The sequence below is a fragment of the Polyodon spathula genome, chromosome 4, assembly GCF_017654505.1.
Source record: "Polyodon spathula isolate WHYD16114869_AA chromosome 4, ASM1765450v1, whole genome shotgun sequence".
NCBI lineage: Eukaryota > Metazoa > Chordata > Actinopteri > Acipenseriformes > Polyodontidae > Polyodon > Polyodon spathula.
The window spans coordinates 84,708,088-84,735,989 of NC_054537.1; the positions used below are offsets into that span (position 1 = coordinate 84,708,088).

Genomic DNA, 27,902 nt, shown 5'->3' on the forward strand with positions numbered 1-27,902 from the left:
TACAATCTGACTGGAGTCAAACTAGGAGCCCCCCACATCACTTTTCACTGAAATATTATGTACATGTATATGTAAGGGCTTACCAGTAAATTACCACTTTATCAAACTTGCATACCTGTAAACAACAGCTTTTCCTGCCCCAAAAGCACCGACAATCAAATCTGTCATAAAGAAAGAGTAAATTGCTTTAGCTTCAAAAGAAATACACAGCTGGAAATCATTTCAGAGTCTGAACCGATTTTCATCAAATACAGCCTTTTCAGACTTTTGTGATTTTGCATAAGCTTGAATGGAATCGCTAAGTTTTATAAACACAGTTCTGTTTGGATTCACTGTCTTTGATGCTTTGAATTAGATTTCTCAAAATGTTAAATTTCATTAGTGAGTAACCAAGACCATGCAATAAAACAATGATCACATAATGTCACTTTCATCTTATTTTGAGCCAATTCTGTTTCCCAATTAAACTCAGAGAAAGCTGTTAATTACAAAACAATGCCACTTGTTTTTACCTGCATATCTTGACTGAGTCTGATTCTGTTTTGTTTATTTTTTATTTCGAACAGACGTGACAAATTGCTCATCGCTGATCCTAACTGCATTTCATTCTTGCAGTCGCATAGTTTGTCGTTGTGCTTTTGTTATTTTCACTAATTCAACAGAGTTGTCCTGACAGATTCTTTTCAGCATAAAATCCCCAGTACAGAGTGTACACTGATAACAAGTGCATCGTTTCAATTCTCCTTGATTTGTAGCAAAGATCTCGATCTTTTAATTAGTAGTTTTCTCTTTATTAGGATGCAGATACAGCTTAACAATTAATTAACATTTAAAGGGAGGGAGAGATTTGGAAAATCAAAACTGAAAAGTTCAAACCCTACAGATAATCCACAGTAAACTATTTTCTAATACTCAAAATATTTAACCTTATCTATTTCTTGTCTGGTTTGATATTGTTTTACTTGACTACGTGGCGACCTAATTCAAGCATTCAAAATTCTAAAAGGTACTGACAGTGTCGACCCAAGGGACTTTTTCAGCCTGAAAAAAGAAACAAGGACCAGGGGTCACAAATGGAGATTAGACAAAGGGGCATTCAGAACAGAAAATAGGAGGCACTTTTTTACACAGAGGATTGTGAGGGTCTGGAATCAACTCCCCAGTAATGTTGTTGAAGCCGAAACCCTGGGATCCTTCAAGAAGCTGCTTGATGAGATTCTGGGATCAATAAGCTACTAACAACCAAACGAGCAAGATGGGCCGAATGGCCTCCTCTCGTTTGTAAACTTTCTTATGTTCTTAATATTTGTAACACTGAATTTAGAACAGCAAGTACAGAATTTCAGTATATTATATAAATACATTGAAGACAAATTAGTATTATTTCTATGGAGGATTAGGTCATCTGCTTTTACAGTAAAAACCCTTCATATAAATGTATACACTATGGATTGTTTTCTAAAGTTTATCTCAGTAAAGACAATAAATTCATATTTACAACAGCACACTACACAATTCCAAAGAATGAATCACAAGTTTTTAGATTACGCACATAAAATACACATTTATTGTTTTGATTAAATAAGATGCTGCTAGAGCAGTTGTTTCTTCAAGATCTATCGGTCCAGGTATTTTTCCAACCAGGTCCTTTAATTAAAATTGCTAAGGTTGAACTAACTAATATAGGGCTTGCTTGGAGCAAAGTTCTAGACTGGAACGAACCAAGAGCACCAGAGTTGGGGAGCAAAGAGGCAAAGTCAAGTCATCATTGCTGTCATGCATTGTACATTGGTATTACAATGGTTGCACTGCATCATAATCTATTGTATCTAATAATTTCTAAAGGGACTAGAACTGCACAATATATGCGGACCACCTTTGCAGTGGACCTTTACCGGCACAGCAAAGGATTTTTTTTTTCAGTCAATACTGTATATCAAGAACTTTCTTGACAGCTTGCCATGTCTCCCATTCCTGAGTATCCAGATTTACAGTACCTTTTTCCTTCATCTCTTTTTTAAACGCGACTTCTAGGGCACTGAAGTGGCAGAGTGTTTCACACCCCACCTACTGCAAGATTAGATTTGGATAATTTCATTGAAGGGAGTCACATCTGGTTATCACAACTGCAAATCATTGAGACTGGCATGAAATTCTGCTAAAGTGAGACTAAAACGATTTTGTGAAATCCCTCTGGGTACTTGCTATAACAAGATTCCTGCAGCTAAGTGAGAGCTTTGCATTGAGGAGGAAGGAAAAGCCTGCAACTCAAGCAGTTCACTTTTAATAAACACGTCTGTTAAAGTCATTCGCCAAACATGCCTTGTAAGCACATTCTTTTACCACATTGATGCTTTAAACTGTGCAGGTATTATAACATGATCCAGGGCTCACAGCAAATAGGACCCTCACTAAAACCTAATGACAAATGCAGCCTTTTTATGAGCTTTGAACTCCCTGCCCAGTAAACAGATTGGAGATTCTACACAAGACCGTACATTGTAGTCGGCCTGTTTTGTTTATGTTTTACTTGTACACCACATAGAATGCTATGCATTTTAGTTTAGATTTCAAAAATGTAATTCATTGATTTAGATCCTAACAAAAATGTAACAGTTATACACAATACTGTTTAATAGTATATTTAATACATTATTTTCTTCACATTTTACCTCTCCATGTTCTTGAAATAGAACTTAATCCATTTCAACGTCTAGGAAATTCCAGTTTCTGGCATTCATTTATATTTTTGGGAACGTGAACTAGAATGCTCTCAGAATAAAGATGGTTCGGCCATTACATTTTCAATGGGTGTTATAAATAAAGATTTAGACAGGATATTAGCAGCAAATGAGCTGTACAAACTTGTCTGACAAACATTCAAAGCACTGTACAATACAAATTAGCAAGGCAGGTTGGATAAGATTAATATCTGAGAAACAACTGATCAAACCTCGGTCCTATTTGCTCTAAGAATGGTATCTCCTCCATTACGACTCAGGCATGCATTACTAACTTGATTAGGGCTTTGTGAAATGTAAACCATTATAAAGGTTAAGGAATGAACTCCTCTTTGATACTCAATACTATAAGTGATTGTCTAGGTATAATGACAGGGAAACAAGGTACAGCCTTTTCTTAACAAGTACACTTTGTTTATGTGACTACCTTTGAACCTCAACAATAATCTACTTTGTTTCTGTATTATACATGCTTTGTTTTTTTTTTTATAATACTGTTACCTCACAGTTTTTGTCACCTTACAGTTTTTCTAATCATCCATTGGAAAAATATATATAAAGTTGGAGTGATTTATAAAATGGTGATTTCTACCCTGGCTTATAATAATTACCTGGATCCCCAATGGTGCCTGGCAACTGGATACACTTACATACAACACATCAGAATCAGACTGGTATGACGTTTATAAAAACAAGATTTCCTGCTTGGAGACCAACAAAATCTGATGTTCTGGTAATACAAGTCCAGCACTTAGTTTATAATTCTTCTAGACCTAAAAGTTTGTAAGAATAAAGTTTAAGTTCCAGTAAAAAGAAAAAAAAATCTAAACCAAAGTTTTGCGACTGCATGCGTTACAAATTAAAATGCATTATGTGCAAATAGTTTAAAATATTCACAATGTAATAAAATCATGGTTGATTGTTCAGTCATGAATCCCTAATTTCTAGTCACATGACTGCAGTGCTACATGAAAATTAACCCCCTAGCAAAAGCAAACAGCAGATAAGGTGTCCAAGCTTTTGGTGTGAAAGTGATATTAGTTAATGATGTACTTTACAATAAGGGAATTTCATTTTCATGTTTACAGGCAATAAATAAAACTGAGTGCAGGGTAATGCATGTAGGTGTGCTTAAAATCATCTTCCTGATTTTGGGCTGCATTGGCATTTGCTGGGATTAGGAAGGAGAACTGCATGATCAAGGTTTGCCTAACCCTACATGTCAGGAGCACAGTGAGTCCAGACAAAGAGCTTGCAGGCAAGTTTCTGCCTCCAGAGTTCAGGAGCTTGGTAACGGACATTGTGACGGTGAATAAAGAAGATGCGATTGGCTTGACAGAGGGAAGTGAGGAACCCAGGTGATCTTGAGTCTCCCTCACCGGGAAGTGGGTTACAGTCAAGGCTTGACTTATGGTTTTTAGAAACTCTCTGTGATGTTATCGTTTCCTTTGAAAGACAACGGATCACAGTAACGAATGAAAAAACTATTTAAAATCCCCAGTGATCTAATTCTGTTGGGATGAGTCCTAAAGTAAGCCGCTCCATAAAGCACAGAAATGGAGCGTGTCTTGACGTAGACCTAAATACATGGACAACAATGGATTTGTATACTTAAATTATGAATTCAGGATTCTCCTCCAATGAATTAGTCCTCCATGTACTTGAAAAAGCACACTATAAATACAGAAAATCCTTAGGTTGAGTAAAATATATTTTTTACAGTATCTTCAGTTGTCTTAAAATAGAGTTTGCTGCTTTATAAATTATTTACAGACTAAACCTATTTTCTGTGTATAAAGATACTCCTGGCGAATATACATCAGATCCACCTCTTGTTACTACCAAATACCTTTTTTTATCTTTGTAAACGTTGTGTATTTGTACGCTCTTTAAAAGGGAAGACCTACATTGTATTTTTACTTTTGATACCTATTCTTGGGTTTGACCTTTACCCTAAAAAAGGTGTAATGTGTTTTCCAGAACGAGATCGAGAGACAGAGAGGGGGAGATGGAATTTCTCTTTTACTGTGCTACTTACCTGGATATTCATTCTGGTCCACGTCTGAGTCTCCCCTCAGAGTAAAACCGAATCCTGCTGGTATAGACTGAGAGGCCCAGGCTCCTTTCAGAACCTGTGAAGGAGGCAGTTTCAATCCATCCTTCTGTCCGTTGTAGATAAAAACTCTGCCTCTGCGATCCTCACCTGCAAATGGAGCCCCAACTGCAATATCTACAACATGAGAAAGAGGACCTGTAACTGGTAATGCTAAAATCAAACAAAACCTCGACTAACAAAAAAAAAAAACACAAAAAACAATATTTTACTTGATGGTAAGAGCTGACAATTCCAAAAGACATCAGATATGGTGCTTAAACAAGCAGCCTTTTTTTAGTTATTTTAGCACAAACAGTTTTTGTCAAAACCAATTTAACAACAAACTACCACACGTATTTTCACCAAACTTGAACAAAAAAATTCTGTCATGTGGACATGGAGCATTTGCAATGCCATCCTGATCCGTTTTGAGACGGGCGAGAAAACAAATCTTTTGCTCTTACCTTAGCTTTATAATAAAACACATTTTTACATACCATGCATAAAATGAAAAATAACATGCAAAAACTAATTTTATACTTTGACAAAAGTATTTGGGCACCCTTACATTAATATTTTGTGTGCCCACCCTTTGCTTCCTTTACAGCTGACGGTCTTTTTTTATTTTGAAACCAGTTTCTGGCATCTTTCTGGAGATATTTTTACCAATTTTTTTAAAACAAACAGCTTTGGGTTCTGCAATCGACATTGGTTTGCTTTTTGCAACAGCAGTCTTCAAGTCAATCCCCAACATCTCGATGGGATTCAAGTCTGTGGACTGAGATGACCAATCTATAACTTTAATATTTTTTTTTTTCAGAAATTACTTTGTAGACTTTACAAAATGCTTAGGGTCATTATCCTACTGGAATACAAGCTTCTGTCCAATAAGCCTTCTAGCACTGGTTAACAAATGAGAGTGCAAAATTTCTTGATATTTTTCAGCATTCATTGATCCTTCTACAATATAAAGGTTGCCAGCGCCTGAGGAAGAAATAAACAAGCCCATACCATCACACAACCTCCACCATGTTTAACACCGGGCATGATGAACTTTTCTTTAAATTCTTCTCCTCTCTTCCTCCAAACATATTATTGCTTTCTCAGTGAAAAAAATATATATATTTTGGATTCGTCTGACCACAAAATTTGTTTGAAGAAATCATCAGGCTTCACCAATAGAAAACTCCAATCGGTTTCTTTTGTGTATTGTTTTTGACAAAGCTTTGTATCTTGGTTTTCACCCATGGACATTAATCTTGTTAAGGTATCGCTGAATTGTTCGCTCATAAATTTCTTGACCATCTTCTCTCAATTCTTGTGTCAAGTATTTTGCAGTAATCTGAGTATTTTGCTGGGCTGCTCTAGCGATTCTTATAGATTTTGCAGAAATCTTTCTTGGTCTTCCACACCTGTAGCTAGTTGCAGTCGTTCCTGTTCTCCTGTGTTTTTCAATAATAGCCACACAATGCTTTTCTGTAAACCAAGTCTTTCTGCTATTTTTCTGGTAGGTTCTCCTTTTTCATTTATTTGTATCACTTGCATTTTGAGATTGTTGCTGGACTGTTTAGTTTAAACCATTTTTGTTGCTTTTTCAAATCACAAATTTCCAATTTATTTTTCAGCACTTGATAATTATGTATCTATTTATTCTATAATTATCATCAGATGCTGGTTTTCAATCATGATAATTGACAATAATTACCAATGAATGGGTTTCATATGAAATATGTTGATTGCACAAATACTTCTGTCAAAGTATGAAATTAGTTTGCATGTTATTTTTCAATGTATGCATGTTACGTAATAATTTGTTGTTTTATTATAAAGCTGAATCTCTAATTTATATATTTCAGTAGAACAATTAGAAATTATAAAAATCACTTAAAATATTTTTAGTTTCTTTAAACAGCATTACATACATACATACATATATATATATAATATATATATATATATATTATATAGATATATATATATATATATGGACTAGTCATCACTGATTCATTCTTTAAAACATGTGCCTTTAATACCCCTACTTTATACAGTATTAGCACCTATATTACATCCCATATTTAATGCCATAATGTATAATCTCAAAATGCTGTTGGTGACCACCAACAGAAATCCACACTCAGATATATAAATATCAGATATTATTACTGTTAGAATTTACTAATACTTCATTCCTGAAGTTGTAATGTCTGGTGCTTTTTTTTTTTTTTTAATTAATCTGCAAAGTGACAAAAATGATATGGATGACTGTGGTTATTTAAAGTTAATGCCGGCATTGTTATTTGATGAGATCAGTTCCTGTTGCTGGGCTCTGCATTTTGAGAGGAATCATACCAGTAAAACCAAACCAGTAAAAGTCCTTGGAACGTGCATGGGTCTGAAAACAGATTAGCACGCGTTACCACAAAAGCAGATGTTAATGTTGTGGGTTCTTTTCAAAGCCAATAAGAAGACATTGGTATTATGCCATTTACAGCACCGGGTGAGCTAAATACTCCCACCCCTAAAACTGGGGTCTGCTATCATGTGGCTTGTTGATGAATGTAGATACATGTAGACTTTCTAACAACCATAATGCATGTTAAGGGGTGCAGGGAGTTTTAAGCAGAAATATGTACGCCAAGTTGTTTTTGTCAGTTTTTTTTTTTTGCATTATCGTTAGTTAATTCTGCACATATTCCCAGGATGCAACTTTCTGTCAATACCTTGTTCAGAAAGCTTAACCTCTAGAGAGATTCTGGGTTTCCTCTCTCCTGCAGTAGTCCTCAATAACTTCTCATTCAGCCCAGCGGCAGTATTTTTATGTATGTAGAGAAAATCCATAAGTGAAAAACTGAGTGGCCATTTTAGTAGCCTGTAACAGGGGGTCTTAGTTCATGCTACTTTTGTTGTGGGTGTCCACTGAATGATGAGAGAGAGACAGAGGTATGCAGTTCACAGTGCCACTGAGGCGTCCAGGTTTTATTAAAAACAAAAAAAAAAAAAGCTGTATTAACAGGTGGCCGCCACTAGGGTACCAACAATGATAACCTTAACTACAAAAATGCAAAACAAAATACAGTGAGAAAAGAAAAAATGAAAAGTTTGCCAACTAAAAAGAAAAGTTTGCCAAACACTACCTTAGCGCTGCATCCACTAAAAGGGAGGTCCCAGTCCGGAACCTACTCTGTGACACACTAAATAAACTGCTGTGGGATCAAAATCACTTAAATTAATCCCTGCACAACTCATTCACCCTGGCTCTCCACACAGTAGCGAGGCTGTACACTAGCTGGAACTAGAACCAAAAGAACTGGCTTTCCAGCTCCTTTAAGCTGGGCTTAACTGATCATCAATTAGTCAATTAAGCCCCAGCCACATTCCGCACATGGATTTGGCAAAGTTGGATTTAACCCCATCCATGCCAAACTAAAATTCAAAACTTTTCAACTTTATTTACAACTGCAAAACCCTGAAACCCCGCCCTATCTAGTACACACTTCGGTTCAGTGTTTTATTTAAACTATAAATATAAACAATACATTATTTACATGTGTACGCCTTTTGCTCTGCCCCATGGCCAGAAGAGGATATAGTACAATGTGTTACAGTAAGTATGTCAAAAATGTACTTGCTGTAACATATCTAAATTAAAAGCTAAAAAATGCAGGGCTCCTGCCAAGTGAATGTCCAGTATAGATTCAATACATTTCCATCATAAAACAAAGATGATATCTAACAATTTACTGTGGCAATTAAAAAAAAAAATTGGGCATTGCCCCTTAGAGCTTTCAAACAGTCGCTAAAAAACCCTACAGCATGGTATGACATTCGTGGCAGTATGTTGCATTGCATGACAACCAGATGAATAACAATCTGACAGAAAACTGATATTCTAAAACAAGATCTATAAATGTGCAGGGTCTGTCCGGATTAGAGCTTTTTAAAATGTTATTATGATATAATTTTGTTCTTGATGACAATAGGCCTTTTTGTTGTGCTGGAAATAGGGCCTCAATTTCAACAACAAGCAATGTTATGAATGCTAACTTCAAGAAACAACTTGCTTTTAGGAACAACAGAAGAAGATAAATGTTCTGAGTGGTTTAAAACATTTGCTTTGCTTTTCTCCTTGCCAAAACAATGAGTTTAAGCTTTCCAGTGATGAAAACATAATGGAAGTTGGGCTTGGGGCGTACATTAGGATGTCCTCTTTGTTAACACGCCTAGGTAGAATATTTCAATTTCGCTGCATCATAAATGGCTTTTGCTGGAATAAAAAGCAAATAACAAAAGCGAACATGCCTGCATGTGACCGACCAAGGTGAGGGAACCAAGTACGCGGCAACCATGTGTGGAAACAGGGTCATAAGTGCCACGTTTAGAACTGGAACTAGGTTAGGGGATTTCCAATCTCACAATAAGGTTACGGAGAGAGTGTGTTAGGAGGGTGTTCCTGCAGCAGGACCTCCCTTTTTAGTGGGAGCAGCACTGAAGTACCCTAGCAGCGGTTACTTGCAATAATACCGGCACATTATTTTGTGTGCTGGTCAACTGCATGCCTCGGCCTCTCTCACTCATTTGCAGTGGACTCCCACACCTTATTACAACATGTAAAAAAAAATGACCTACCATGATATCCATCCAGGTTTACATCCCCGAGAGAGGCAATGGAGCTGCCAAATCGGCCAAATACTTCAGTCCCTGATAGTATAATGGCATCCTTAAAAAATAAGGCATCTTCCTGCAGATAGATGTAGACTCGTCCCACTTCTTTGGGTTTGCTCTCAAATTCACGATCCATGTAGAGCGGAGCACCTACTAATATGTCATCCAAACTGAAAAAAATGCAACATGACCTTCCTTAATGAATAACTTGGACTTCTGGCGATACCAAAATAGACTCATGAACTAAAGAATTCCTTGCAGAGTTCTAGCCATTGTGTTTTATTGTAGCACAATGACGAGAAGAAAGTCCTATCTGGGAAGGAAACTCAAGCTACATAAGCTAATGATCGTAAAGGTCCATAAAGATGTATCTTTATAGTGTTTTGGTGTGCAATAATATATCTTATGCATTGCTGTCCCAATACTTGTTGATAGTGTATATGAAAATAGGAATGCTAGAATTCCTCTAAATGGAAACCAAACTTGACTGTTGAGAACTAATTGGAAGCAGGGTATACACATCACAGGTGGTATGTTTGTGGCTCCATTTGGAAAAAGAAACAACTGCAATCTTGGCATTTCAATTATTAAAACAAGGCCACAAAGCAGGGAAACATGAATATGTTCTTAGAACTAATTCCAGCTTCCCTAAGTGGAGAGGCATGATAAAAAACAGTTCTTTAAGCATACAGGATATATCTGCATTAAAAATCCTTTTAAAAGGCATCCTCATATCTATTGCAAAATTAGCTGGCTGCTAATGAAAGGTTCTGTCCCTGGTTCAACTTCATCCCAGCAGGAACTGGGCATGAAGAATTTGACAGAATCTAAGCCAAGTGTTCTCCGTGTGGGTTTCATGCCTGGCTAATGGGTTTAAAAACAGCTGGACAGGAAGGATTACACAGTGGCCTGATCCTACAATAGTCACACTTGCAGTAGCTCCATACTAGGTTATGAGGTCCCTGCTGTTGCATTTCAGTGTATTAGTGTTCTCCATAGCACTGTTCCAACATGTACACTTTTCTCTCTGCTCCTACTGTTTACTGTTCACTGGGCTTCAAGGCAAATGCACACAACTCCAATGGAGGGACCACACAGCCCCCCGCCAAGTGAGACAAGGTAAGGTATGGTAAGTTAACAGTGAGCTTTAAAGTTTGCACTGAAAAATCAAAAGCTCAAAACAAAAATCAGTGCAATAAAACTGTTGACTCAGTACTATTGCTCATCTTAGTTTTACTGTCTAAAAGATAGCAACGGTTCTGTTTTTTCACTCAATATCTGGGAATGTGATCTCTTATCATCCTCAAAATCATTAAGGTCCCAGGAGATGCTCCCTGTCTGTTTTTATTATTGGTACACTGAACGTTTTAATAACTAAAACTGGTGCTAAACTTACCCATCACCATTCAGATCTGACACAGCCAGTGTGTAGCCAAAGTATGATGCCATCTGCAAAATATGTAAATAAATAAACATTTATACTGTCTTTAGTGTTGCTATGGAATGTTATGCATAAAGATAAGCCCTATCTAAGAAAAAGATTTAAAATCAAATCAAATACCTGTTCACCAGTGAAATTCTGGATGAAGGTCAAATCTGAAGAATTTATGACTGCTACCTGAAATGATAATACTGTATATGAAATCTGCTATTTAAAAAGCCTGCAAATTGGCTACTATACGGTGCAGTAGGGATGGATATCTGTTTTTCATCCCAGCGCCTTCAGTCCTTTCTCCTCTGATTTAATTGGAGCTCTCTGTCAGGTCAAGCTGATTTTTTTTTAGACTTTAATGTTTGATTCTGATTCTTTACTGTGATGGTCATGCCTTGGGTCAACCATGCTCCACATTTTTCAGGAAACTGTCTACGACCCACACAGGGTTCCAGTAGATAAGATAAACCTTTCCACTTTGTAAGGATAGCAATTTAGAACTGTGTACAAGGCCACTACTAAGTTGAGTTATAGGCTGGTAAAACATGTTTAGAATAAATAAACAAAGTGACCACCCCAACCACCCTTAAAACACATGTACTTACATATCCAAAGTTGTGTGCTCCTCTTGGAACTCCAGCAATGAGTTCTTCAAAATACAAGGAGATGTCATTAATGAAAACAGCGGCAGTTTCACACAACATACATACAAACCACTGATTGTGATATGATGGTTTTGTTTAAAATATTGAACAGGAAACCTTGGAGACACATTGTCTCTGTCGCCCGGAAAAATGCTTCAGCGTAAATCAGTGGTAAAAATGGTGAATTAATGATGACATTGGCAATGTCCAGGGTCAGCAATAAGTTGGAAGACCCGCAGAATGGACAATTGTAACTTCCTGTTAGCAGGTTGGAGAACAATGAAACTTAAATGAACTGCTAACCTACTGGACTCAACACTGGTAGCTTCTTATTCAGGGTGCATCTGTCATCTGTTTTTCTCTGTTTCTGTCCGTTACACTTTGCATGGTGGACAAAATAACAGTCTTGAATTTTTACAAATTTTCACCAAACATTTATCATAGCCTCCTAGAACAGGCAATCTTGGAGACACCATGTCTCTGTTTCATTTTCGGAGTGCATCAGAAGGCAGGACACATTCAAATCTACATAATGCATAAACACACACACACTGACTCTCATTTAATATTCTGAAGTCCATATACAGTAGTCATGAATAAATGTAAGTTGGGGCTAAACTAAATACTGTATGCCTGTATTCAACTTTTTTCTTAAAGGAACTGGGCACCAGTCTGCAAAATGCATCTTTATTTTTTACCATCACAACATAAGCTTTACATAATATATGGAATAATAGAGGGTCTTCAGTGAATTACAGGAAAATAATTTCATCTACGGTTTCTGTGACGTCATAAATTACGAGACCGAAGGTTGAGTTATGTATAAACTGTCACAGAAACCCAAGATGGAATTGTTTTCCTGTAACTCACTGAAGAGGCCCATCTATTTATTTTTTTTTATAATACATGGATACCCTTGTGATGCTAATATTAAAGAAGACGAGGTTCAGCAGAACAGTTCGTTTTTTTAAACAGTGTTTCAGTGCTGTACAGATGTTCTATGTCGTTATCCGTTTCTCCAGTTTCTCTGAGATACGAATGTACCAGCTTTACATCTTTTTTTTTTTTTAACATTCTCATTTTGTTGATCATTAATGCACATTTCTGTAGTGTGGGTGTTGTTGAGTGATTGAAAACGAGACATTTTGTGTTTGAATTGAAAGTGATGGTCTCGAGGAGTCGAATGGGTCAAAGTTCAAATATATTTTCCTCTAGAGGAATTATCACTTTTCGACGTCACTACTGTGATATTATGTCTTTTTTAAGAATGGCTCAGTATGCAAATATAGCCTTCATCCATGTACTATACTGTACTATTAAAAAATATATATACAGTGCTCCCTTGCTATAACGTGGGTCTTGGGGGACACACAATAAGAGCGTGTGAACAGGCTGGCTGTAGGGGTGATGGCAGGCCAGAAAGGAGTCCATAGACAGGCAGTACTGGCAGGTGAAAACTGAGACGCTGGAGCACTCAGTACGTTTCATTAAATGAAACAAATAAAAGATATAAACAAAAAACAGCACAAGGCACTTGAGGCCAAAATAAATCGACAAACAAAACAGGCAGTGGATAAACACTAAACAAGTATCGTGCGAGTCCTCTCGCACGAGTAGCATTTGTTATTTCTTACTTTTTATTTTCTCTTCTCTCCACACCCGTCCTCCGCTCATCAAACACACAACCCCAAGTGAGTAAAACGTGCATCTATATATACTGTAGCGCTGGGATTCAATTACCAATTCATTATTCTCTTGAATCCCAGCACATGAACTAATTTGTGCAGTCCCGTGCTCACATACTTTATCTGCACGTGAAGCGATTATGCAATCCCTGTGCCTAAATACAAGTATATATTTTAAATCACTCGAGCTACATAGACCCATTTATATCCCGTGCAACAATACCTATACAACAACATTAACACACCACACGCAACATATAACACAAAATCCACACATGGGCGGGGCACACTGCCTCAGAGCGTAATAACCGAAGAGCGTTATAAACGGGGGACAAATAACACACATCTGACTAAAATACAAAATAAAATAACTCCCTCTCTATAATGCACATATAGTGAAGCAAAAACGTAACTTTCCATGAATTAACCATACATAAAGCACCATGTTATTAACGCTATATTATTTTTTACAAAAATAAATAAAAAAAGGTAACATTCCCACTTGTGGATAATTTTAATTAGCAGTTTTTAAATTATAAATATCCTGGCTAATCGGTGGTCGGGAGTTCAGTTCGAAGCGACAGACAAGCAAACCAAGTGTGAGAAGGAGAGCGGGTTGAGAAAGGAAAAGAGGGAATGGGCTCGCCCCTGGTTCGGCTGCCGGAACGGGGCTGAAGTGAAGAAGTGTCTCGTCTCCCAGAGAAAGCCGCAGCTCCTCTCGCAACAAAAAAGTAAATACATTAGAAAGATAACTACGTAATAGGCCTGATATTTCTTTAGTTATAAAACAAATGCTGAATAAGATGTCTGTGCTATAAAGTGCCAGATACTGTATCAAAAGGTGAAGACAGAAACTGAAGTTAGACTGAGAAGTTATTTACAGTTTGAACAACACCGGTACTGTATTTACTTACTGACTTGCTTGTTTATGTTTGTGCTCAACAATTACCGGTATTAAATAAACTACTTCCAATATTGAATAGCAGCTGAAAAATATATCTTGTAAATACACTTTTAAAGCCCTAAACAACTTCAAATGGTTGCAAATCGGAGCCAAAACCATGGCAACCAAAGTACTGTATAAAACATAGCACTAATATTGTTTAACTGTGTTTTCCCTATACATTTCTACATGTCGATAAATAAACTGTTAAAGTTAAATCTATATTCAGGCTGACTGAAGATATGGCACTTGCAATTTGTTCCATCTAACTCGATGACAGAATGCAATAGTAAATATTTCAGTGATCCCTCCCAAGAGTGAAAAAGAAAACTTTTCCATTTACAAGCAGTCCTTTCACATCCGCTGAGGAATAGTAACTTTATTCTTTGGTCAAGGCTAAAGGAAATTATCCAACAATTATAACAAGAGCATATATAGTTGTACAACATATTACAAATTGCTTTGTACAGAAAAAGTGTTCTGTGAATACATAATATCCTGAGTGTGGCCGGAATCCTAGTAAAAGGGGATTTTTACCTTGCTCGGAATCTCCTGTAAATTCCCCCACGGCAACCGAGTATCCTGTAGGACACAGTAAACATTAGTAATGGATTATAGGACAGGGCATGTCTTTGTAACAGGGACTATTGACTAAGCAGAAGTAAAGAAATGAAAAGAGTTCAATAAGATGATACTATTCAGTGGATTAGAGATGTGGCTTGTTGTGATGTCACCATTTTGATACTCTAGCCTGGCACTCTGGCTGAAAGACTTTCAACAGTCTATAATTATCTGTAGTTTGACCTACTATATACAGTGGCACCTTACAATTCAATATCTATAATATATATTAAAAGTAAAATAAATAAATTAAAAAACAAACAAACAAACAATAAAGTTAAGTACAAATTGAAATGTTAAAAAGCAAACATTTGGCCAGTTTTGAAGAGGATAATGAAATGATGAAGTACAATACACACCTAGCTTGTGTGAAGTACATTGTTTAAATTCATTTGTTTCAACTGCGTCATTTAATTTGATATACAGTAGCTCATGAAGAGATCCCAAAGTGTTTAACAGAGCAAAAAAAAAAAGTTATATGCAACTATGAAAGCAATGGTCAGGAAAAAAATAGGACTGGTATACAAATTATGTTTTGTAATTTTACTGTATCTTGTATAAAAAAAGGTAGCATGAAACGATTTTAACAATAGTAACTGTTGGTACCACAAGAGCCTAAGAATCCATCTGCTGAATGTTTCTAGCTAGAATATGGGTTTCATGCATTGTAAGCCACATAAAGTTTCTGGAAAAGTCAGTGATGTCAGGCTTCGTAAATGTCAGGATCATATCCCAGAAGGCCAACTTACCAAGGTAGTTGTCATCATAGCTGTCTGGGGCTGCTCCGGTTTGTTTTTCCCCTTTGACTTTTCTCAGGATTTCTTTGAACGAAAACCCATTGATGATCTCAGCCACACTGGTCGTGATTACCTGTCCTTTGTTCACAAAAAAGAAATACATTTTTGTAAACAGAATAGCCAGCATGCTTACTGGGATATCAGACCCGGAGATACAGTGGAAGTGTCCATCCGAATATCCTTAGATAATCTACTGAAGAACATAACCCTTCAATCACTTTCAAATGATCAGTTGTTATATTTATTCAAACAGCCTCCAGATAGCCCAAGAAATGCTACTTGAATTCACTGGTAACCTACTGTACCGGACTCAACACTGGTAGCTGCTTATTCAAGGTATCTCTATAATCTGTTTGCATGGCGGACACAATAACTGTCAATCAAATGTGTTCATACTATACAGCATATTCTAAATAAACCTGGTATGCACTATATATTTGATAAGAAATCTATTTTCTGCTAATAATTAAAATACATTAAGAAGTAGAAGAGTATAAAAAGCATGTTTAATTGGTGGATGAATGCCAAGCACTTAAACCAGAAAGACAGAAATTTTGCCAAGAAAGCTGCGCAAGGATGAAAAATACCCAAATCAAGCATTTTTTAACATTTAGGTGAAAAGAAATGCACTTGTTATTCTTTGTTCGATGTCAAACTCAAAGCTATTTTTGTCACAATTTGCTTTCTGCTTTTGCGAGGTGGCTAGCAATCGGTCTTTCCTTATCTTCCAACGTGTTTTTCTACACACTGATTACATTTTAAAGATCCTGTTGGTAAACAAGCAATCGTGCCTTCTGTAATGTTACCTTTACAGGGTTTCCTTTTGTCTGGCTAGAATACAATGACAAGTTCTAAAATCTCAGAATAATTCTGCAACTACTCGCACAGCAGCCTGTAACGACTGGCTATGACAGCTACTTCCTATGATGAGTCTGTAAAGATCTGATTCATTCAAGAGGTCAACCCTTTTTCTTCTATTGCTGTTTTAAAAGGAGGAGCAGAACTAGGTTTTAAGCACTTTTCCAAACTTCACTGGAGTATCTGTCTTCTGAGAGTTGAAGTCTATGAAATCTGTTTAACTGTCAAGCACATTAAACAGAATTTAACTTACATGAAACATCACTTTTGACTCTTGATTCCCAAACCATGAAAAAGTTGAGATGTGTTGTATGTCGTTCAGCAATGAGAACAGAAAAGCATATCAACCAAAATGGTTAGACATCCCAGTTAATCCTGACAAATATGTCTACTATGAAACCTACTTACAATCAGCCTTTTTTAAATGGCTATGATTGACTTTAAGTTCCACAATGATAAGATGAAAATATGCATGTTGTTGATTTGTCAAGAGCCAAATGCTCCTGTAACATGCATGAGTCCAGGAACCTCTGAGCACAACCCTAAACCAAACCAGGTACTGCAGGTATGGTGCAATGGTGCTTGCGTCAATTTATTTTTAACACAAAAATAAATAAAATATTTAAACAAACAACACTGCTCAAATGAAACAGGTAAACAAAAACAAAGTCTCAAACACAAAAAGAAAATAAATACTTCAGGTCAGGCTGGGCAAATTGCCTTCCCTGTTCCTAGACTGTTTTAAATTTCTTTCTCTCCTCTCGCTCTCCAGTTCCTCCTCCACACACTCACACCCAGAGTGCAGAGACCTGCAGGTTTATATAAAGGTGACCTTCTCCCGATTTAGCAACAGATGAATCACTTAATTAATTCAGGAGATGGCCACCTTCTGCACAAGTTTTTTAACCATTCCTGGCAGAGAACGAGCTACTACCTCGCTCCTGCCAGAACACATCTAAATAAAAACAAAACAACACAAAATAACACAGGGGAGCTCCCGCCCTGCTACACTAACCTTAATTGCAATTAATAGGTTTTACCCCAAACTATAACTTAATCTTAATCATAATACCACTATCATGTCCCTAGTGGGACAAATATTATTCTCTACGATAAATGCTATTTGTGTCTGTTCAACAACCAGCTGAAAACTTGCACACTCAGCTCTAACCAAACCAGTGCTGGTCATTGCTGGGGCTTCTGACATCAAATCCTAATTGACACATGTATATTAACGGTCTCCAGCTGAACACATGAGATTCCCAATTTCCTTAAATCCAATTAGAATCCTATAATCAGCCATGCGCAAGGATTGCTGAGCATATGGCACACTTAGCTATATCCTTTGTCAGCACACATCCTGGTTCCTAATTGTTTTACTTAAGTTACAATTTCAAGTGAAACGTTACATGATGTGTCACATGCAATGACTGTGGGAAAACTGAGCAATAGTAGCTACCATTCACCCCTTCATTCCCCATGACAGGCGGATAGCTGAGATACCTGGCGCAATGCCTGGGATGACTCATATAATATTTAATTAACTTAATTGCGAAATTCTGCAAGGAATGGTGCTGGGAGCTCAGTTGGTAGTAGAATGTAGGAGAGCACAGGTTGTAAACCTACATGTGTTCTGCCTCTTTTCTATCCCCAATTAGTTTGTTGGGCACCAAGGGTCCTGGTTTTAGCTGTTATAAATCACCAAACAGTCGCATCCACAAATATTTAGATTTTGATCAGCGAATTGGCTTAGCCATATTATAAGCAAACCTAAACAGTGAAGCTCACATCATTCCTGACACTGTTTATGTAAGCATGAAAATCCTGTCATCAGGTTTGTCTGATTACGTTCCATTTCATTTTAATATGGCCAATAAGAATTTGACAAACCGCCCTCCCAAATCTCCTGTTGTAATTTATCCCTGTATGGAATTCAAACACTTTTTTTCTGAGGTCCATTACCATCTTGAGCGCAGCTTTACTCTGAGCTGCAAATATCTAATTCTCTTCTTTGCTTCCAGCAGCAGTTAGCCAGAAGACACTGATCATAATTAAAAGTCTACCAGGACCAAAACCATTAATACTACCCTACTTTATGTCACTAACACAATTTATAATTGGAGTTCCGTTAAGACAGTTTACTCAGAGCCACTGTTTGTTGCAATACAAAGTGATTTACTTATGGGTGCTTTACATTTGGTCATCACTAGCACTAGTTTAAATGTGATATGTCCACACTGAAATCCCAAGGCTGTTATCAAGAAGGTGGTTGATTGTTGTAAGAGGGGGACTGGAGTGATTAGCTTTACTAATGTAAATCTGAATATATCATAAAATAGACATGACACCTACTGAGCTCCCCAACTCCTTCATCATCTAACATTTTAATGTATAATATTCCTTATGCAGTGCCAGCCAGTGACTGCGGTTGTAAAGTATATATTTTGTCTAAATTAGGCACATAATCTTAAGATATACAGTACTCATTGTGTCACACTTATCAGTCTAATTTAATGTGTACAGTTATATTTAAAACCAGGCTATTAGCAATACAGTGCCCTTACTGTATGTAGTTTGTTTAGGTTTTTAAATACCCAATTTACTTAAATGACTCAATGTTTAAATGTTTTGTTTTACATTACATTAAAACATAGAGAATATTCATCTAATTGCAAGAGGGAGTTACTGTACTGTGCTCTTTTGCTTTCTTACAAATAAATCATTTGCTTATTCACAGAGCTTTAACTTATCTATAGTACAGGTGCACTTATAACAGACTCCAAGGGACAATGGAAATCAGCACTTTATAAATGAAGTACATTGTACTCAATTCAAAATGTTGTCTGTAACCTGCCAGCATAAGTACTTTAAATATTTACTCTCTGTTGACATGTCCGAAATGTTAAAAAATGTTGTCCCTGTCAAATAAATATATAAATGAAGGTAAATATCAACACTACAAGAAAGCTTAACTGCCAAAGAAACACTCCCCTGTGGTCCATAGAATGTAATAAGTAGTACCGGTATATGAATTTATATTTTTGCTAAATTTAATTAAAATTGTATGTGTTATACATACTGTACAATGACTGTGCCAACAATGTATGTATTCAACAGTATGTATTAAAAACAAAACATCTGCTCGTACTGTATGTATTAAACAGTATATACATTATAAACGAGTCTGTTTTAACCAGAGTAATTCCCCATTGTCCATGTCCCATGGAATGTTGTTTGGCAGGGGTATGCCTCCTCAGTACATTATAAACTGAACTCCATTCTAACGGGATCTGTTATAAGTAGAGTGCACCCGTAGTGGCCAGAACCAGGAGGTTGTAGAGGGGAGTATGTGTTATGGAAAAGCCTGCACAAAATTCTCTGAAGTGCAAACAAAGTATTAGGTTGACAAGAGAACACTCACAGGAATATTTTTACGTTCGCCATTAAGTTCTCAATGCTACACCAATACCTTACAGAGGACCACAAGCATGTGTAATGGACAGTGATGTGTGAGCCACTGACATTACAGATTCTGTCCCGTGTGTGAGATGAGATGAGGTTAAAAGCTCTAAAACCATGAATGTAAAACGAGTCTCTTTTGTATTGTGGTTAAGACGTTTGCTTATGGTGTGCTGGGTCTGCTGTTCGTTCCCAGCCTCCACCCTGTTACACATGTAAAACTTAGAATTTCATTATGTAAGGTGGTGACATATTAAGTTCTCCTAGCTTTTCTGGAGATACAGCCAGTCACAGACATAGGGCAGGGGAAAGCGTTTTTCAGTTTTATTCAGTTCTGCCATGTTCAGGGATACACATCTACTCTTTTACTGAAGGTGTCTTCAAGTTTTGTGAATAGGGTCATATATTAAAAACAATGTGACATATGTTCATTGTAAACTTTGTATTTAAATTGAATAAAGTAAAACCCATACTACTCTACCTTGCCAATAGAAACTCCCAGGTCCTCCCACCACAAGGTTTCCCTCCTAGGACAAAAAATGAAAAACATTTAATAAGAGTACTGGAACTCTATTTTCCCCTAATCCAGGTCACTTACATTTTTATTGCTGTACTGCCGAACAGAGGCTGTAAACTGACAATGGCTTCCAATCAGCTTTTACAACACAAAGCGGAAGTTTATTAACGTTGATTGGTAATCAGTTGTAAAGGTGAGAGAAGGAGCTTGCTAATGAATGGATTTATTTAATATCTGTCGATAAATACTTCTTAAAAGCAGTTACGAGTATCAGCACACCACAAAATCAAACATTTATAAAGCTATACATGTTCAGAATTATGAACCACGGTTTTTAATGTGTGTTGGCTATCAGAATGGTTGAATGCCTTTTTATGTTTATGCTTAAACTTATTAAGCACTGAGTGCCTCGGAAGATTTTTTGTGCTGTCCTCCAGTCTTGGACCTCTCTCAAACAAAGACTGATTGTGCTGAATAGTAAAGACATTAAAACTCATACCACAAATCACTCGAGCCAGATTTTAACTCAGGCCTCCAGAAAAGAAAGGCATGAAAGCCATTGTGAATTAGCCCACTGCCCCATGCTGGCATGATAAAGCAATGCTATAAAATGAACCCACAGACCAAACTATAGCCTTATTCCCTTGACGAACAGTTGAAATGCATCCAGACTTCTATCCTGTGCGTGACCTGTTTGAAAGGTGACAGTTTTGACCTGGATTTGATTAGGGTTTTGATATTCTCTCTGACTGCTAAAATCAGATTCAAATCCTCCTCCAAGCAAGGGTTTTGCTGCTATCGTCCTGTATTTTGAATATATGGAATGAATGCGTACCTTCGTGAAATCTACACTGAAACCAGCCTGGCAAAATCCTTGTCCTTCGGGGTCTGGGTTATCTGCAATCAATAGACAAACAGAAAGATTGCTGAGTTATGTGACGAGGTTCAGATCAGATTATTTTGTTTTACTCAGCAGTCTTACAGTTAAACACTTGTTTTTCCCTTTCCTACAAGCAGTATAAAATCATCAAGATGAGGATAAATTAAATATTACTAAATGACAAGATCTAATGTAATGGATTTTGCAGGCAAAGATTTGTGTTCTCATCTTTAGTCTTTAACTAGACACCTGGCTCCAGTTATAAATAACCCAGATCAGTACACTCAATACCACGTATCAGGCTTTAGTTATAAAGTACAGTACTTTAGTGTTATTACCCTCACTACAGTAATGAAGAACATACCGGTAGCTTTTGGGCATTAACATTTGTTATTTATCACACAGAACATCTTTAAATTACACAGTGATTCAATTTACTATAGTAACATTGCACTGTATACAGTCTGTGATCTCAGAACAATAAAACAGTTTCTCATTCTAAATGCTCATGCTATTGATAGTAATATAAAAAATAATGAATGTTTAGGTAAACAAACAACACAGAGATGCATGTTTTTATATGACTGCTGAAACAGTTACTCACTGGAGCGACATGGTGAATACTCAGCATAGGCACTGAAGTTCTGGACTGCGACGTAACAGGTCCCCACTGGGTCCTTCTCACTGTCTTGTTTAAGAGTCCTCCAGTGATACAGTGGAGCACATGCCTAGTAAAGAGAGTGATAAAATGCTGCAAGCATGTGGGGATCATGGCCATATTTAAAAAAAAAAAATGCTTCATTTACACCAGGGGTTCTCAGACCCAGTCCTCGGAACAATAGTGTCTTCTGGTTTTCGTTCCAACTGAGCTCTCAGTTACTTAACTAAACCCTTAATTGAACTAATAGTTTGCTTAATTTTACTTGTTTTAAATTGTTCTCAGCTCTAATTTCCATTACATGAGAGTAGGTGTTAAAACTTCATGTTGACATTGGACTCAGCTCTTGCCAAGATAAGCACCAATTAAGACATAGCTTCTTTTACTCTGAACTAATGTGATGCACCTACATTTCCTTCGATCTGATGATGTCAATATCCTTCTGCCTGGTGTTGATGGGTGAAGTGTAATGCTGGCTCCAGGGATCAGCCTATTTTGCTATCCTGGTGCATCAGTACACACAACGGCTGCAATGCTGGCTCCAGGGATCAACCACAGTGCGGCCTCCCTAGCGCATCAGCATGACAACCGTCTGGACTGAGCTAAGTAGAGTACTTCTCTGGAGTCTTCACGTGGGCACCTTCCATCCTTGGTGTTTCGTTGACTAGTCCACGACACTTTAAGAGGGTTCAATAGTGTTTCTGGCATCCCAGCGTCACCCCCTCTGTCCCCAACTCAGGTGGGAAAATAAGGCATTGTCCAACATCTGCCAGTATTTTCCAGTCTCTAGAAGCTTCATGTTGTCCTAGATGAGTTTTGGTTTTAATACTTTTTCTTGGTGGTTGCTCCCCTGTACAGAGTTATGTTGTTCTTTGTGTGTCATATATTTTTGGAATTGGTGGCATCCTGTTGGTCATGCTGCGCTTGTTTTCCAATTCTAAGGCCAAACATCGCAGCACCTGATCATGATGCCAAGTAAACCATCCTTGGCTAAGATCCACCTTACATCCTGTCAAAAGGTGTCTTAATATAGCTGGCGATGAACACAAAGGACACCACGGATCCTCTCCTACCCATAGATTAAGGTTCTGTGGTGATGGGAGAACATCATATGTTGACCTGATGAGGTAACTGATCCTGCTCTGTTCCACTGTCTTAAGATTAAGAGTTGCAGGTTTCAAGTTAACTATAAAATTGTATACATTTTCAGGAGCTGAGATCAATTAAAAAGGTCAAATGAAGGAAATTATTAGTTCAATTAAGGGTTTAGTTAAGTAATTGACAGCTCAGTTGGAATGAAAACCGGGAGACACTAGAGCCCAGAGGACCAGGTTTGGGAATTTCTTGTGGGAAACATTAGTTATCCTGTTATCTATCTATTACCTTTGTGTTCACAAAATCTTTATTTGAAAAAGTTATATATATATATATTTCCTATCTCACATTCATTTAAATCCAATGACAGAAATGTTTGCACTGTTTTAATTTAACTTGCTTAGGAAAGCCTGATCAATGGAATTTCAGTTATTTAATTTACCATATTTGCTGAAGTAAATGTCGACCTCGTGTAAAAGTCAACCCCCCCACACCCCAAACCAAAGTGCACCCAAACCATGCCAGGAAAATGCACCCCACAAAATTATGGAACCACCAGAACCCTTCACTGTTGGAACGAAGCACTCAGGGCTGTAAAGTTCTTTAGGTTGGCACCACACGTGCATCACACAGAACATGGTGAAGGATGATTCATCTGACCGTATCACATTTCTCCAATGCTCGGTAGTCCATTGTCTGTGCTCTTTGCACCACAGGACTCGCAAACGTGCATTGCCAGGTGTGATGAGCAGTTTGTGCACTGCAACCCGACTACGGTATCCCGCTCTGGAGTTTCGGCCGATCATTTTTGATGAAACTGGCTGCTCGCGCCCCAGGTTCAAACTTGCAGTCAACTTATCTGCAGTTGCTCACCTGTTTTGTCTTGCACTTCAAATTAATGCAAGGATATCACAATCCTGGAGTATGCGCTTCCGTCCACTTTTGCCCTCTGCTGATGATGTCTTTCCCTCGGAGTTCCATGCTGACATCACCTTAGACACCGTTGCTTGTGAAACATCAGCAAGTTGAGCTGTCTTGGCCACTGAAGCTCTTGCCAAACACGCCCCAACAATCACTCCTCTTTCAAAGTCACAGAGGTCTCCTCTTGCAGCCATGCTAGCCATAATTTATGGCAACCAGGCCTGTCCAGCATTTTTATACATGACCCTAAGCATCCTGGGATGTTATTTGCTTAATTAACGCATGAGACACACCTGTGTGGAAGCCCTTGCTTTCAATATACTTGGTGTCCCTCATTTATCCAGGTGTTTCCATTTTTTGTCCACTACCTGTATGCATTAGATAGACTGATGCTGTTCGAGCAGCAGATATGCAAAAATAACAACTTTATAAACACTTCTACCTAGAACCGCCAGACGCGTCATTTTGACGCGAATTACAATACAGCACATGTTTCTTTTTTGTTTTTTGTATAGCCTACAATAGTATTATTTTAGTATACAAGCCCCACCCCCACTTCCTTCCTAGCCGCACAGAAGTATGTATTTCAGTGGAATGTGAGGGTGGTGTGGTCTGGCTGTAATCCAAAGGAACTGCGTCTGTATTTACATGACAGCTCCTGGATGTAAACAAACAAATGTCACAGAATCGTTTTCGCCAGATCTTGAGATGTTTGTGTTTTGATTTGAGAGAAATTAGAAGCATTTGCTCTGTCAACGAGGGCAACAAGGATTTTCCCACAACAATGGAGGTGCTGCTGTTTCCCATAGAAGCACTCTACTGCAGGGTCACGCAATAGAAAAGGTATTATTATTATTATTATTATTATTATTATTATTATTATTATTATTATTATTATTATTATTATTATTATTATTATTATTATTATTCCCCTCCATAGCGTTAATGCTGCTGCCGGTCATCGCAATCAGTAAGTATAGGCTTTTACTATAAATTAAAGATTGGTTCATATGTTTGCTCATGTATTAGTTGACATCCCCAACTTCAGGATTGTGTTTTGGGTTTAAATTTCTCGACTTATACGTGAACAAACACGGTAGGTTTAAGCATTATTTTCCATACAATGACATGTGATTTGGCGCTCCTTAATCATGGAATAACTCCACGAATGTTCATGATGTATCCTCTATAATATTCCTTATTATTTAACATGATTTCGATAGGGGATTAGAATTCTTGGAATTTTTCTTGGCTGTTTCTAAAGTGTGTTTGCAGTTTATTCTAACTTAAAAGGTTCTTTATAAACAAACTTAAATTTGTTTTAAATGAAGCGCAAGTTAAGTTTTTAGTGAACAAGACACAATGTTCCAACATTTAAGAATTTAAACACAACAACTCATCAAAAAAGATAAACATTTTCAGAGTTGTTTATGTCATGTTCTGTCAGATTTGTTTCACAAGATGCTGACGGGATATTATAATATTATTATGATATTATTATTAAACAAAAGGGACAGCACATTATAGTCCAGTAATTGACCTAAGTTTTACCTGACAATTTAAATACCCTGTTCCCTTGTATTGTTGTTGCAATAAACATTTCTAGTTGAGCATTATGAAAGAATTAAGCACCTAGATGGATGCCTAACCCATATTTTCAGGGCATGTGATCCCATTATTCTTGATCAGTGTGTATGTATAACCAGTTGACCACATTCCACCTCCAGCTCCATCTTCATCTTCCAACGCCACTTTCTTCGTTCTGGTTATTGGGTGTTTTGCAAATTTTCAGATAATCCAGAGACGTGGATATTCATATTTTGGATAACTGACTGAGAGGTTTGTTTTTAACAGGGGCACAGTTTTTAACAAACACAGTTAAACAAGCATGCATGTAAAGGCTTGTTTTTCCTGTAGATACTGTCAGATGTGAAACAGACTCAGAAGTGAAATGCTTAGTGTAATGACATACCACTACTTTTCCTTTATGAGTTCGGACTGTAGCTCCAAACCACTGATTGGATTTGAATTCAATGGGTATCCTGCTGCCATTGAGCCGGACCATTCTGTTATCTAAAAGGAAAAGGAAATCATGTTTTAGGTAGTGAACATCCGTAATCCCTTGTTCGAAACATCAAACACAGGGAACAGAACAAAATACCTTTGAATTATTGGGACCTTTTCAAAAAATAGCTCTATGATTTAATATTACAGACAAAATTTAAGGGCAGCAGATTGCTTGTTTCGTCATTGGTTACTTTGAAATATAATTTATGTGCAGTTAAACTGAAAATAACACATCCTTTAAATGTGGACAAGATGTTTTTCTTAAACTGATATATTGTTAAACAGTAATCCTAGAACTAAGATGTAAACATGCAGTGTTGGTGTTAAACCATGTGATGTGGGTACTGTAGAAGCAAGTAGTTATTGTTTATACTTTCTTTTTTTTTTTAATAACAGGATTACTTTATTAAGACTGGAGAAATAGGGTGGGGACTGCAAGGTACACTCAGATTTAAATTATTTCATCTATATCTGCATTTAATGGGTACTGGGTGAACTTTATTAATCTGATATTGTATATTCACAAATTAGTTTCAGTTTAGCCTTTGGTGGTGTTTAGTAGCTTCATTTTCTGTTTCACAAACTCTGTCTTTATTAGTGTGGCACACACTATTTTTTAAGACACTACAGACATGACATAAGCATTCACAAACCACACCCATTAAAGTGCCTATCTTTCAGTTCCCCTGCTGCAAGATCTCTACCTTTTTGTATGTTTTGCCTGTGACATAGAAGGTCACATAAAGGAGGTGACTAACAGCTGTCTGTACCATAATATAACAACAAGTAAAGCAACTGCTTTACAATACGATTACTACTAACACTTGTACTGTACTGAAGTACTGTTAGGCAGAACCTAGCATGTGGAAATGTAATTGAGATCATCCTGTTGTATTGCTCAAAGCCTATTGGCTCCCAGGAAAGCTGCATACACAATGACAAAGCAATTACATAGTGCACAAAGTACCAGTTTTGCTAAGGGGGAATAAAACAACACTGAAATGACACTGTGTCAGTCACAGAGCCATAGACGGTACCTAGCGCACCACCAAGAGCCAGTCTTCCAAATCCGTGCACTCAGTAATACATACTGTATAAATGTGGCATTCTGGCTCTGAGAGTTTATTAATTGTTTTTAAGCATCAACAATTTTCCTAGGAGAAACAATAATTGTACAAACTTTACAGAATCTGCATGTGTCGCGATCTTTTTAAACCAGTATATTATTATTATTATTATTATTATTATTATTATTAGCATTAATATGACTGCATAGTACAGAGCAATACAACCCTGCTGAAAATTCCAGCAACTACTTTTGAGCTGTTTTCCAACTGGACCTAGTTGGTATGTGTGATATACAAAGAAGGGTCCGGTCTGTAATTCGACTTCCTGATACTAGAGGGCAGGACACGTGACAGGGAGAGCCCTATCACTGGTTCCTGCGCAAATGTGTGCAGCTGGGACGCAGAACAGGAAAGACGTTGCTGGGCAACCAATTGCGCAGTTAGGCTCACCCGGCGCTGAGCTGATTGGGATGTCTGGATTGGCTGGAGGGCGAGCCCGGGGAGGCTGCACAGAGCATCTGTGCCACAGCTCAGGGCTACTGTACGGCCATTGCTACACAGAGCAAAAGTTGCACTTGTTGATAGCAAGGAGGAGAGTGTCTGCTCTGCAGGATTAACTAGTACGGAACCCTTTAACTGCAAGACGGTGCTCGTGAAGGCATTGCCCAGCTGAGGCCATCTGAAGAGGCAAGAGTCACCGTCAGGATGATGGGACCCTGGAGCCTAGAAGTAGGTTAGTTTAGGGGAGGCTGATCTTTAT

The 27,902-nt window shown here is 37.5% G+C and overlaps 1 protein-coding gene across 1 annotated transcript in view; it reads right to left on the minus strand.

The window, feature by feature from the left end:
• The window catches only part of LOC121315003 (integrin alpha-8-like), a 73,105-nt gene that overhangs the window by 40,591 nt on the left and 4,612 nt on the right, over positions 1 to 27,902 (minus strand). The window contains exons 3-14 of the mRNA XM_041248832.1: positions 25,981 to 26,081; positions 21,939 to 22,062; positions 21,290 to 21,351; positions 20,419 to 20,464; positions 15,573 to 15,698; positions 14,740 to 14,784; positions 11,536 to 11,579; positions 11,060 to 11,116; positions 10,895 to 10,947; positions 9,463 to 9,668; positions 4,780 to 4,971; positions 116 to 161 (exon numbers count right to left, since the gene is read on the minus strand). Coding sequence (XP_041104766.1) covers positions 116 to 161; positions 4,780 to 4,971; positions 9,463 to 9,668; positions 10,895 to 10,947; positions 11,060 to 11,116; positions 11,536 to 11,579; positions 14,740 to 14,784; positions 15,573 to 15,698; positions 20,419 to 20,464; positions 21,290 to 21,351; positions 21,939 to 22,062; positions 25,981 to 26,081 — 1,102 coding nt within the window. The remainder of the gene's footprint in view (positions 1 to 115; positions 162 to 4,779; positions 4,972 to 9,462; positions 9,669 to 10,894; positions 10,948 to 11,059; positions 11,117 to 11,535; positions 11,580 to 14,739; positions 14,785 to 15,572; positions 15,699 to 20,418; positions 20,465 to 21,289; positions 21,352 to 21,938; positions 22,063 to 25,980; positions 26,082 to 27,902) is intronic.